The 13,373-nt window shown below is 41.8% G+C and overlaps 2 protein-coding genes across 2 annotated transcripts; both read right to left on the reverse strand.

Annotated features, from left to right (window-relative positions):
• Positions 1–5,546: 5,546 nt before the first annotated feature.
• LOC146360633 (uncharacterized) lies at positions 5,547–7,304 on the reverse strand. The gene is made up of 5 exons (XM_084921237.1): positions 7,160–7,304; positions 6,765–7,073; positions 6,561–6,684; positions 6,352–6,406; positions 5,547–6,216 (listed from the first exon to the last, which is right to left on the reverse strand). Exons 1-5 carry the CDS (start codon positions 7,221–7,223, stop codon positions 6,019–6,021), a joined length of 750 nt encoding a protein of 249 aa, XP_084777363.1. The 5' UTR covers positions 7,224–7,304; the 3' UTR covers positions 5,547–6,018.
• Positions 7,305–7,872: 568 nt separating this feature from the next.
• LOC146360634 (uncharacterized) lies at positions 7,873–11,725 on the reverse strand. The gene is made up of 5 exons (XM_084921238.1): positions 11,581–11,725; positions 11,109–11,417; positions 10,717–10,834; positions 10,427–10,460; positions 7,873–8,893 (listed from the first exon to the last, which is right to left on the reverse strand). The coding sequence occupies exons 1-5, from the start codon at positions 11,642–11,644 to the stop codon at positions 8,687–8,689; spliced, it is 732 nt and encodes a 243-aa protein (XP_084777364.1). The 5' UTR covers positions 11,645–11,725; the 3' UTR covers positions 7,873–8,686.
• Between the last annotated feature and the right edge of the window lie 1,648 nt (positions 11,726–13,373).

Consider the following 13,373-nt stretch of genomic DNA (forward strand, 5'->3'; position numbering starts at 1 on the left):
TTACAGCTCAGATAAATGCAGCACAGAGAGTCAGTAGCAGACACATCTCTATATCAACTGTTCAGAGGACACTGTGTGAATCAGGCCTTTATGATCAAATAGCTGCTAATAAACTACTACTAAGGAAAAGCAACAAGCAGAAGAGATTTGTTTGGGCCAGGAAACACAAGGACCAGATATTACTGGTAGACATCTGCGCTTTGGTCTGATGAGTCCAAATTTGAGATCTTCTGTTCTGTTCCCCATGTAACGGTCTGCTAGAGGATGTAGAGATCCATAGCCCCGTCCCCCAGGGCATGAAGCAGGCATGGAGGAGATCCAGGCTCCAGACATCCAGAGGCCCCAGAGTGTGAGAGCCCAAGGAGGACCACCGGAGGGGCATCCGTGCCTCCCTCCTGGGAAGAGCTGAGGAGAGCCCCAGATGAGGGGTCACCCAGTAGCCACGGAGCAGAAGCCAGAGGGGGCTGCACCAGCATGCCCGCCGGCTCTGCCGGCAGCCAGCTGTGCCAGAGTGAACCGAGCCACAGGCCCAGAGGCCCAGAGGCCAGAGGCCCGAGGGCCCCCTCGGTCAGGAAGAGGCCTGACCGAGCAACAGGCACCAGGCCCCACCAAGTAGTCACCGGGAGTGAGCTGGTACATACCTGAGCGCCCAGCCCCGGACACCAAGAACCACCAACGCACCGACCCCTGAGGGCATCAGTTACCGGCAGAGAGTGTGGTGAGGGGAGATAGGCCTTTGGAGGGCCTGGGAGTTCCCAGAGAGGTGGAGTGTAAGACCCGACCTGACATATAGACACAGACAAACAGGCACACACAGACACAAACATGCATTCCCACCCTCATGCACACATATACAAATACCCAGCACTCACCCAACGTAGGGATAGGCATACATGGACATGTACACACAATCACACTCCCCAAACAAACTCTATACCCCGGGTCCAGGTACTCCTGCCCCCAGAGGGGGAAACGGCACCTAGACCCAGGAGATGTTACCCTTTCCCCCGGGGTGGAGGCAAGCAGACCGCCCCAGGCTCCGCAGCAGCAGGGAGGCCCCGCATCCCAGATCCCAATCGGACAGCCAACACCTCCTCCCAGCCCCCCCGCCCCGATGGCCAGCAGAGAACAGGGGTGTGTGAAGACCAAAACCTCCCTCCTCTTGCTCATATGTAGTGTTGCTGCGTGTTGTTCTAAGGTGCATTTAAAACACAGGAGAGCATGGTGCTGCTGCCAGAGAGCAGCAGGTGTTAGCACGGCCCCTCCCGAGAACCCTCAATGTCTACATGGATTTAAAATTGAGAGGTGGGCACCTGTGCCAGAGGTGGGGTTGAATACACAGACCGTCCACTGGACGCCGTTAACGTGCCCACCCTCAAGGCCCTATATGTATGTGTTATGAGAGTGTGAATAATGTGGATGTCTAAGTTGTGGAATAAAATTGAGGCACAGGCAGCCAGAAGGGGACGGGGGGTGCTCCCCTGCACCCTGGTGACACACCCGCACCCCAAGACCCTACTTGGGTGGGTGTGTTAGAGCGGGAAGAGGGAGGCAGCCGGGGATGGGGAGGAATAGAAGGGCCCCTCCCTGGGGCCAGCTCCCCCGCTGACCCCAATAAATGGTAAATGGCCTGTATTTATATAGCACTTTACTAGTCCCTAAGGACCCCAAAGTGCTTTACACACCCAGTCATCCACCCATTCACACACACATTCACACACTGGTGATGGCAGCTACATTGTAGCCACAGCCACCCTGGGGCGCACTGACAGAGGCACCCCCGTCCTTCGGCACCCACTAAGGCAAGGGAGCCCAGGCCCATCCAGACCGGGGCCTATGGCAGCAGGACCGCCCAGTCCCACAGGACCCAGAGCAGCCCACCCTACCCCACCGCAGAGGAAACTGTACCCACCCTAACATTCAATCATCTCCCAGACTACACAAGTCAATAGACACCCAGGTTAAGTTTATTCTCCACCTCTCCTATGTCCCCCACCTGCAGAGTCGCCTGACCTAAGCCCAGTACAGATGGTTTGGGGTGAGATGGACCACAGAGTGAAGGCAAAATGACCAACAAGTGCTCAGCATCTCTGGGAGCTCCTTCAGTACTGCTGGAAAACCATTTCAGGTGACGACCTCACAAAGCTCATCAAGAGAATTCCAAGAGTGTGCAAAGCAGTAGTCAAAGCAAAGAGTGGCTATTTTAAAGACTCTAAAATATAAAACATTTTTTGAGTTATTGAGTAAATTGACACAGTGAGCATCATATTTGATTTCTCGAGTTCATTTAACACAATCCAGTCACTGTTTCTGAGACAGAAACTACAGAAAATGTCAGGAAACTAGTCTGTTATCTCACAGATTACTGATTACCTGACAGAAAGGCCACAGCCTATAAGACTAGACAGCATTCAGGCTCCACAGGGGCTGTGCTGTCTCCACTCCTGCTCAGCGTGTACACCTCACACTTTAGATGTATTAATGATGGGCAGGTGGAGGAGTACAAAGCACTAGTGTATGATTTTGCGGTGTGTTCTCAGAGGAATCATCTGGCCTGAATGTGAAAAAGACCCATTAGTTGGTGATCGACTTCAGAAGGAAGACGATGGCTACATGGCTGGTATCTATAATAGGACAGGATGTTGACTTGGTGGTGGAGTGCAAGCACCACTGACAGCAGGCTGAACTGGAAGACCAACACAGAGGCTGTAGACAAGAAGAGTATGAGCAGTCTGTTTACTAATGAATTGGAGACATCTAGGCATCGCTAGATGCCTAAATGTAAAGTGCCATTCATAATGATTTAACACTGCATGACCGTAATGTTATAGCCAATTGTTGAAGACGGGACAAAATGTCTGCACATTAAACTTCAGCTGGTTTGGGCCCATCAAGCGTTTGTGCTCAGGTGTCTGTAAGTTGATGGTTGGGGCATGTTTAAAGGCTAATCAGTGCTGAACAGTGAAAAAGAGTCATGTGTGTTTTAAGGACAGGAGCTTGACACAGGAAGACTGAAGATGGTCAAGGTGACGACTTATTAATTACTGGGGAAATACTCAGCTTGAATCAATCATAAACATCACTCTTAAACAAAACATGAATATTTGTTTAAGAGTGAAACATCAGTGTTCCTCCAGATGATGTCTGGGTGAGCCTCTTTTTAATAAAACCTTTAAAATATTCAGATTAGTAACATAAGGTCACTAATGCTTTGCAGGTAGTAGACAAACTTTGTGGTATGAAAAAGATCAACATTTTATTTTTGTTATAGACAAAACTTTCTTTGTAAAACAGTCAAACTGTACTTTGAATGCTTGAAATATTCAACATGATCATGTAAAACATTAAAACAAAATTTACTCAAACATCTACAGGTGAGTGAAACAGGTAGCAAAGTAACAACGGCAGCAAGCCTGCCTCAGTTTTTATCCACCAGAAAACCATTCATCATGTTATACTAAAAATAAATCTCTTTAAATGCAATACCTTAACAACAACAACAACATAACAACATAATAATAATAATAATAATAATAACAACAATAACAACAATAATAACGTTCCCTAATCTTGTCTCTTCAAACATTTACATAAATAGTAAGCGTGTTGATTTTAGAAGTCATTGTAATTAAAGCCCATTCTTCGTTTGCATGAAGACACTGTGTGGCTCGGTATTCTGCTTCCTGCAAAAGAAAAGATGAAAAAATACATTTTTGAAGTAAAACGAACAGCAGAGAAAAGTTCGACAAGTGCAACATTTTACCGTGTACAGTTTCCATGTGTCGTTTCCACGACTGATTATTAGTGCCTGATGTTTTCTGCTGTCAAACAACACAATTAAAAAAGAAAAGGTGGTTATAAATTTGCTATTTGATACTCAAAGTGTGTGTGTGTGTGTGTGTGTGTGTGTCTGTGTGTGTGTGTGTGTGTGTCATTAGATGATATTTATACAGCCGTTAACTATTTGAGCTATAAAAATCTCTTACTTGTTGTATTTTTTGCTGTAGACCAGTCCAAGAATAACTCCAGATGTGATGATGAATACAGCTGATCCAGCTGCAGCATAGAAGAAAGTTACTTCTGCAGAACTGTTTGTGGTGGTATTGACGCCGTCTACATTATTTAAAAACTCTGAAAAGTAAAACAGGTTCTAATCAATTATAAGGGAACATTAGGATGCTACGCATTCTTGCCTGTCATGTAATATTAATTTCATAATGTTGGTATTAAGTGTGTTGTCATATATTTAAATTCTGAACATTGTTTTATAATTGGTTTGGTCAGATTAACTGCTTCACATTTTTTGTTAAATAAAGCAGTTTGATTTCTTTGACGATTACAGCAGACATGTCAGTGATAATTATTATCACAATGTTACCACTGCAGAAAATTAACAGAGAAATACATAAAGTGTAAATCATAAAAGTTATTAAATAAATCCACAGTTTACCTTCCACAGTTACACTGAGATGAAGCTTTTTTGATCCTCCAGTGTGTACACACTCACAGGTGTAGTTCCCGCCGTCCTCTGCTGTTAAATGTGTCAGGTGGAGAAACACAGTCTGATTTTCTGTCATCAGTGTGAACCTGGAGTCACATTCATGCTCAAAGTCGTGTCCATGTCGATACATCAGACTACAGTTTTCTCCTCTGCTCCTCTCTGTTTGAATCTTACACACAATCATCAGGATAAGTTGTGTTGTTTCATTGGTGCACAGTGGAGTGACATCTGGTTCTTTACTAATGGTTTTCACACGGTGCTCCTGGACAGCTGCAGTACAAAAAATAAAAGTCAGTTCAGTATGAATTACAGCTGCTAAGTTAGCACTTCCTGTATTAAAAAAACAAATAAATAATAACATTTATTGGTAAAGGTAATATTCTCCCTCTAAAAACCAACATATATTAATCGTTCAACATCAAAACGCTCTACATAAGCGATCCTCTAGAAATAAAAGTAACTCATGCACAATACCTTTTGTGCCTGTACAGAACGGCAGCAGAAGCAGAGCAAACCACAGTTTCCATCTACCCATACTGGTCAATACATCTAAACAACTCTTTAACTGCTGCTGGTTGTGTACACTGTACTCTACTGTACTGCAGGGTGGAAGTCAGATACACCCCTTTGCATGTTTCTGCAGCTACCCAAGCTGAGAGGGCTGAGCTGCTGTCAAATCAGGAAGTACTTGTATGGATTCAAATGTAGCCTCACCCATTATTGTTAAGTTAAAATTGGAATTCATGAAGAAAAAAAGTTGAAGGAAAACCAAACGCCAAGAAATGTAAATATTACATGTAACTGATGTGTTACCAAATAACACTCACATTACATCTGTCAGCCAAATCCACTCAAACCCTGCAGTCCTCTAGTGGTTCCACACTCCCACTTAACATCTAAAAGTGACACACCTTTCTCCATCTCTGGAACAGTCTTCCCTCTTTTATAAAGTTTTCCTCTTCCTTTTTTTAAATTCAATTTCAAGATCTACCTATTTTCAAGTGTCTTTCAGGTCATTTTAAAACCCACCCCAGCAGGGCACATCTTGATCTTTGTAAAACATTTCAAAGCAACAACAGAGGATTAATGCACACGCATGTTAAACCAGACACATGTACACCCTGGTGCTTTAAAATCCTCTGGTCTGTGAGATGCAGCTGTGTGGATGAGGTGATTGATTTCAGATTAAAAATACTTTATTAGAAATTCTGTATTTATTAAATGTGATTTTAATCAAACAAACAGACATGAAGCAATATAATAATATAGATTTGTCTGAGATTCACAGTTGTCGAGTTGATGGTTTCACACAGAATTACATAAAATGCAAAAAAAAGTTTTTTAAAATAGAAAGAAAGAACAAAAAGGCCTCTAAGCACATTTTCTACCCTCTGATTGACATGTTAGTCTATAGGACCCATTTTCTGTACAACAAAATATCTCTCTTTACTTTACAGATATTATAAACAGATATTATCTGCACCTTGTATACTAAGTGGATATTGAATACTTCCAACTTAGTACTTGATAGTTTCATAGATTGCATAATCAACATGTAACTCTTTTCCTTCTATTCCCTGAGTATTAATGTACATCACTGTGACATCACAGGTAGCTGGACTGGAGTTAGCATCATGCTGGGGGCGACCTGACGAGATAGTTTGGTAGACATCAGTGGTCGGGTGTTGAAGGCTCATGTAGGGGTCCACTTCATCCTAAACAACATTTCGGATTTAAACATATTTAATATTTATTATAATATTTAATTACAGTGCTGTTTGAAAATAGACACGCTGTCACATGACCCTAAGCATTTTGAGAAGTGTGAAACAGAACTACGTCAAACTCACCAAAGTCTGCAGAGTTTCAGATCTGGTTAAGTTAGATGGTCCTGGTTGGTTTTGTCTGTTAGAATAAAAACATCAGAGTTTACAGGGTGAACATTAAATACCTCCAACCTGCTAATGTGGGCATCTCTTCATGCTGCTTTCAAAGAAGCTAAAAAAATCAGACATTTTCAAATCATGAAGTGTTATTTTACAAGTTAAAAAGTTTTCACCTGGGAGGATTTCTCCTCAGGGTGACACAACACGTTATCCCAACCACAATGATGAGCGTAGCAACAGCAGAGATGATGATGACTGTTGCCATGAACTTCATGCCAGAAAACGTGTCGTCCTCTACTGAACATTGACGCAAAAAAAATAAATCAGAGACGATCAACATTATCTTGAAAAATATAAAAAAGACCAAACAAGCTTACATTTCACTGTGATATTAAGACTTAAAACCTGAGTTTCTCTTTCATATGAGCATTCGCAGGTGTAGTTGCCACTGTCTGCTGCTGTTAAACTGGTCAGGTGGAGAAATACAGTGTGATTCACGTCTGTCAGCGTGAACCTGGAGTCACAGCCGCACTTTAATGGCTGCTGTAGTCTGTATAGCTGGCAGCAGGTTTCCCCTGTGTGTCTCTCTGTGCTGATCCAACATTTCACTAAAACCAAAGTCAAGTTCTGACTGGTGCACACTGGAGTGATGTCTGGCCCTTTTCCAGTGGTTTTCACAAGAGTCACTGAGTGAAAAGGACAAAATTAACATTTTACCAACATCAGTACAAAGAGTAGAGTTTTCTATCGTAAAACAGGTTTAGTGCCGTACCTCTGCTGTCAGCGCACACACACAGCGGCAGAAGAATGAGCCATCCACGTCTCCATCCGTCCATAGAGCCTAAGAGATTAAACTCAAGTCTACCTGCTGTTCTTTTAATACTCTGTATTAAGGTACAGTAACCTGTACGTGACCTGGTGTGACGTGGATTGAAACAGAAGTGAACCTGACTGCTTCTACTTTCCTGTTAAAATACATCAGTTCCTGTAAGTCTCATATACAGTGATGTGAATTAAAAGGCTTTCACAGCACTCTACACAGACCTGTGAAAAAACTGAACACACTCTTGCTTTCTCCATGGGACAGGTTAGCAGTCACGTACTGCTGATCAAATGCAGTCTAATAAATAAAGTGTGAGCACTTATATAAAAACAGATGCTTTGACACTTTTCAGGTCGGGATCATTCAGGTTTGTGCTGATACTCTGCCACAATCCTCTCAAGAAATTCACCTCAAGTTCAGATCGTGCGAAAAATGTAAAAACCCGGTTAGCATGTTAAATATTAAAGTTCATGACAGCACAGTTAGAAAAAGACTGAACAAGTATGGCTTGTTTGGAAAGCTTGCCAGGAGAAAAGAAGATGGCAGTGCACCCGCAACTTTGGTAGCAAAGTTGCAAAGCCAACCAGCACAAACACCTCACACCAACTGTCAAGCACGGTGTGGGAGGAGATGTTTTGCACTTGTTTTGCAGCCACAGGACCGTGGCACTCTGAATCGACCATGAACCCTTCTGTAGCAAAGTATTCTACAGTCAAATGTGAGGCTGTCTGTACAACAGTTAAAGCTTGGCCCTAACTGGGTCATGCAACAGGAAAATAATCCCAAGCACACCACAAATCTAGACCTAAGCTCAACTTAAATGCAGCGGTAGGACCTTAAGGCCCAAAAGAAAGTCCCCACACATCAATGAACTTAAGCAACACTGTAAAAATATAAAAATGATTTAAACGACCGATACAGAAAATGATTACTTAGTTATTTCAGCTAGAAGTGTTTCTACAAACTATTTGATGGTGGTGCGTAGGAGTGCAGAGGAGTCCTGAGAAACTCTCTTTTTCACAAAGGCTGATGGGTAAACTTCAACTTCTCAGTTCTCACTTTCAGGTGCATGAATGCAAAAATGTTTCATGTCGGCTCTTATTCAAGTTTCATATAAGACGTCTGTGGTCAATTTAGTTTGTGGTTGACGTTTGGTGATTTTGTTTTTTTGTAAACACGTGCATAAGTGTGGGAGTAACATCTGACACTGGCCACAACAACACAACTCACACGCAGCAGTGTAAAAAGTTAAAAACAGGTGCTTTTAATTTGAATGAATATAAAACCCTAAAAGCAGATCCCATATATTATTGCATTGAAATGAGGGCCTAGAGGCACATAGCAAAAAAATAATGATTTAATGATATAAAGCTTGCTCTGTGGTTTTCTTCCATTGTTTAGTTTAACGAAAAACTAGCTGAAGATATGAACACATCTGTAACAAAAAGAAAAAAACTGAAAAGAAATCGTTCTTTCTTAAAAAAGTATATTCTGATATATGTCAAAACTTTGATCTCTCTTTCTTTTGTCTATTTCCTGTTTCAGCTGGGCGGTCACCGTAGTGATGGCTGCATCTCTATCTGTCGCCTCCTCGCTGTTGTAAGCCTGACATCGCACAGTCTGGTAGAACTCATCTGTCTCCCGGTAAAGGCTTGTGTATGTAGCATCATAATCGATTTTACCCTGTAAAAACATCCAAATGTGTAAGGTTTTTGTGCTCATAAACAAACTTTCCATATATATTTGGCAGCCAGTGACTCACTTTAAAAAACACAAGGTCACATAATAGTTTACACTATGAGCTTATGTACTTGGGCTGTGATCAGGAGACCTGTGATGGTGCTGCTGAGGTTCGCCCTCACTCTGTGGGCTTTGGCCAGCTTCATTGCAAGCAGATGTTACATGAGCAATAATGGCTGCTTCCCAACTTTCTTCTGCTTCTGCCAGATTAAAGCTAGCATAAAGGTGGGATTTGGGAAGTGATTGCAAAGAGTATCATCAGCTTAAATTCAAATTGAAGACTGTCACCTTTGACCTGCATGCAGGCGTGACCCCATTTGTGTTTGCTGAGCGAGTATCTCGGTGGCCTGAGCTGCAGGGAACACAGACTGCAGCTCAACCAATAAGAGCTTGCTTTATATTTATTATATATTAAGGTGACTATCAGATTTAACGTCTCCACATCATTTTGGTCTAAAAGTGTTTAGACCAGTGTTCAAACAAGTGTTTAGGGTCAGTGACTTGAATGGAAAACTGAGGTTTCTTTATATTTTGGTGCTTAAACTTTTGGACAGTTGTTGTTCTATTGTAATTACCGAGTGCTCGGTCTCTGTTCATTTTGCACTTGACTGTCCATTGATTTCCTCGCTGTGTCTCTTATGAGTTTTCCTCGGCCTCTTCATGCCCTGTTAGTTTCTGGAGTTTTGTACTTCTTGGTGGTTCTTCCTTTTGTAGCATTTATAGGGACATTACCATCCGCCTCACAGTGAAGCTTGGCTCGGGTTTGTGTCTGACTTTAAGCCAAATCGTGACATTTCGAGCATTTTAAAGGTAAATAAAGGTTTCCACATAATTAAGCTGGAAAAAATGTTTCATGGCCTGCTACAAGTGTTGTTGCGAAACCTGAATCATACTGAAAGTCTGATCTGTTCGCTTTACCAAAGTCCCCCTGGTCTTTCTCTCTCACTACTGACCCTGAAAGGAAAGAAAAATCCCTTCGACTCTCAGTTCTCTGTCTCTAAGATGTGCATCCTTTAAAAGACATCCTTGTTTGTCTTAAGTGGGCTCCTCCAAAGCATTATGCTCTAAACACTGGCAGCATAACTGTCACAGGCAACGTTTTTGAGAGTGTCGAACATTTTTATTTGATCCTCTAAGCAACAATCGTGAGGTTTTATCGGTGCCAAGTGTAACTTTGTTTTTGTTACACCTTCTCTCTGAATAACAAGTGCACTGCTGCAGTGACATGTGCACATGGTGAAGTGCCAGCTGCCAACTAACTGAGTGGATTTTCAAGTGGTTTCATTTCTCAACTTATATTTTCTAACTTATACAGAATTTATGCATCTCTCCAAGTTTTTTATGTTGCATTGGATAAGAGGGCTAGCTAGATTTCTAAATGTATAGTTTGTAGGAATGCACACAATAAACTGGATTTTTTTTACTGTGTTATAAGAACGCAGAACAACAGAATAAAGAACAAGAGGATTCACTTACCATTGATACAGGTGGCTCTTTCCTTGTAGGGTATCTGTGAACAAAAGTGACAGTTAGAGCCATGCTTAAGTGAAACAGATGAGGTAATCCTAAATCTATTACAGGTTCAGTTACATACAGTTTGATTGAAATTAGTGTCTAATGTTCTCTCTAATCTTCACAATTAAATCATCTTTACAAACTAAAATTGTTTGATTACTGATTGTCCAGTTGTTTAAGTTGCAGTTCTTTTCTCTGTGTGTTGTAAACACAAACTGCTTAAATTTAAAGTACAAGAAACAAATTTTCACCTGCAGTGATTTTGTCTCAGGATAAATCCAAGGACAACTCCGACTACAATGACAATTCCAGTACATATACAAATCACAGTGGTAGACATCAGCTGCCTCACTGGAGAAGTGTGAGCTTCTAGAGAAAAATCACAAAAGAAAAAGTTAGAAAATGTAGAAAAATAGAGTAAAACCACCGTAAAACCAGACTTTAGACATTACCTCCAGTTTTAATGTTAGGATCAGTACAAGAGCTAATGTCCCTCAATTAGTTTTCATTTTAGTCATGATTCAAAAGAATGAGTCTGTGATGCAGGTCCGATTTATTCAACAGCAGTCTGCGCACAACTTGAACAGCAGCATAGGAGGCAAACAGAAACAGGTATGAGAGAAAGAACAAAGCAAACACGCACCTTCAGCCGAGATAAGGAGATGGATAATATCTCTCCCATCGCTACGGGAACACTCACAGGTGGACTTCCCTCTATCCTCTGCTGTTAAATTGATCATCTGGAGAAACACGACTCGGTTTTCTTTTACCAGCCTGAACCTGGAGTCGCACTCGTTCTCAAAGCCCCGTCCATGTTGATACTGCAGACGACAGCCTTTTGCCCTGTTCCCTTTTGTCTTTATCGTGCACACTATCCAAATGTAATCCACTCTAGACTTGGAGCAAAGTGGAGTGACATCTTTTTGTTCCCCAATGGTTCTCATGATCGTCTCTGCAATTAAAGAAGATGTAATGAAGATCTGTTTGGCCTAATTGCGCCAACTGTCTCCAAAAAAGGGGTTAAAGGCTACTTTAAGAACAATAGATCAGTGCTATAGTCTGCTGTTATTTTACAAGACTTTAAAACTGATTGGATGTGTATAATCATACAGTACCTTCAGTGTCAAAACTCAAAGACAGAGGCAGAAACAGAGCAAACCACAAAGCCCTCTGGTCCATAGCTGCAGCAATGTCCAAACAAATCAAGACGTTATACCCAGAAGAAAACGAAACATGCTGAATGCAATCCTTTGACACACTAATCATCAAACCACAAGAGAAAAAGTATCAAGTAGAAGTGGAATCAAGGTAGAAGTGCCGAGACAGGGAAGCGCAACAAGCAACTGCTTCTAATTGTCAAGTAACATTCAGCCAATGACTAAACTGGAGGGTCTTCATTTTAATCAGAACATTAGTGCTAAAGCACATTGGTCACAGTGTTTATACTCTACAGAGGCTTTCACATCAAAGGTTTTAGATATAAGGATATAATAATGTATCATAATAACCCTTTACACCTTTAAAAAATATTTTTTAAGTCTCAGATGAACGCTAACAGCCACGTTTAGTCACAGCAGAAAGCTCTGCTGGTTTGTTTTGCCAGCCTTTTACATGGGATTCTTGATGTAATCCCAAAGGGATCTGTGCTTCCTCCTGGAACTTAACTGAGGTGCTTGTCAACCAAATGTGTAACCCACACGTGACCTATTACACCGTGTCATGATCTCTTTAACAAACACTCAACGCACCCTTACTGCTTCTGATTGTCAAAGATAGCAGCGAGATGCTGCTAATCATCAATTGATCATCAGCACGTGTGAGAGCCTCTATAAAAGGGGACTTTGCTGATCTGGAGCATTCAGGTGGGTTTTAATACATTATGTTCTCATGAGGTCTGTGACAAAAAGTGTTACATCTCAGACGCTACAGGCCTCAATTATCATGTTAAACGTTAAAGTTCGTGAAAGAAAAAGACAGCAAGTATGGCTTGATTGGAAGTGTTTCCTTAAAACAAGCCCCTCTTTTCAAAGAGCAGAGCAGCATGGGTTAGCTTTGCAAACTTGCATCTCAGCAAACCACAAGACATCTGGAACAAAGATCAAAGTGGAGATGTTTGGTCATAATGCACAGCACCACGTTTGGCTAAAATTAAACAAGCATATCACCACAAACACCTCATATCAACTGTCAGCACGGTGGCGGGGGGGTGATGACTTGGGCTTGTTGCAGGCACACGACCTGGGAACATTACCTTGGGTTGACCTTGAACTCTGCTGTGTACCAAAGTATACTAGAGTCGAATGTGAGGCCACCTGTCTGACAGCTAAAGCCTCGCTCAAACTGAGTCCTCTAACAGGACAATGATCCCAAGCACAACTCAGCAGCAAATCCCAGTCCAAATCCAGACCTCTAATCTTGTATGAAAGTTGCATTAAAACATCCTCAGCTACAAGCAGACAGTTGAAAACTGCAACTGCAACAGAGACAGGTAAACAGACAGAAATGTAAAATTAGACACCAGACCAAACAAGCAAAGACACAGAGCGGCTGTTGCTGTTGTCTTCAGTATAGATCAGAAAGGTTGTCACTGCGGTAATTGTGCATGTGATGATATAGTTGAATGATATGGTCAAATGAAACTAGGTCAAAACATCACAGTAATGCATGTTAGCTGCTATTTCATTTCTGTTTTCAGCTACTATTAATAAACAGAATCATGTACATGATTGTGTTAATGCAACGCTACATGTATTACAGAAAGAAGCACGTTAAAGTCAAAGTGGCTGTCTGGGGACAGATGTTGCTCCTGAGCGAAGCATGGGGGCTTTAAATGATGAGCAAAGCACAAATGGGATGGAGACAGAAGCAGTGTTTAGGGTCAAACATTAGATAACTCCCTCCATAATCA

This window comes from Perissodus microlepis, chromosome 23 (genome assembly GCF_051167445.1).
Source record: "Perissodus microlepis isolate ML-2025 ecotype Zambia chromosome 23, ASM5116744v1, whole genome shotgun sequence".
NCBI classification, from domain to species: Eukaryota; Metazoa; Chordata; class Actinopteri; order Cichliformes; family Cichlidae; genus Perissodus; species Perissodus microlepis.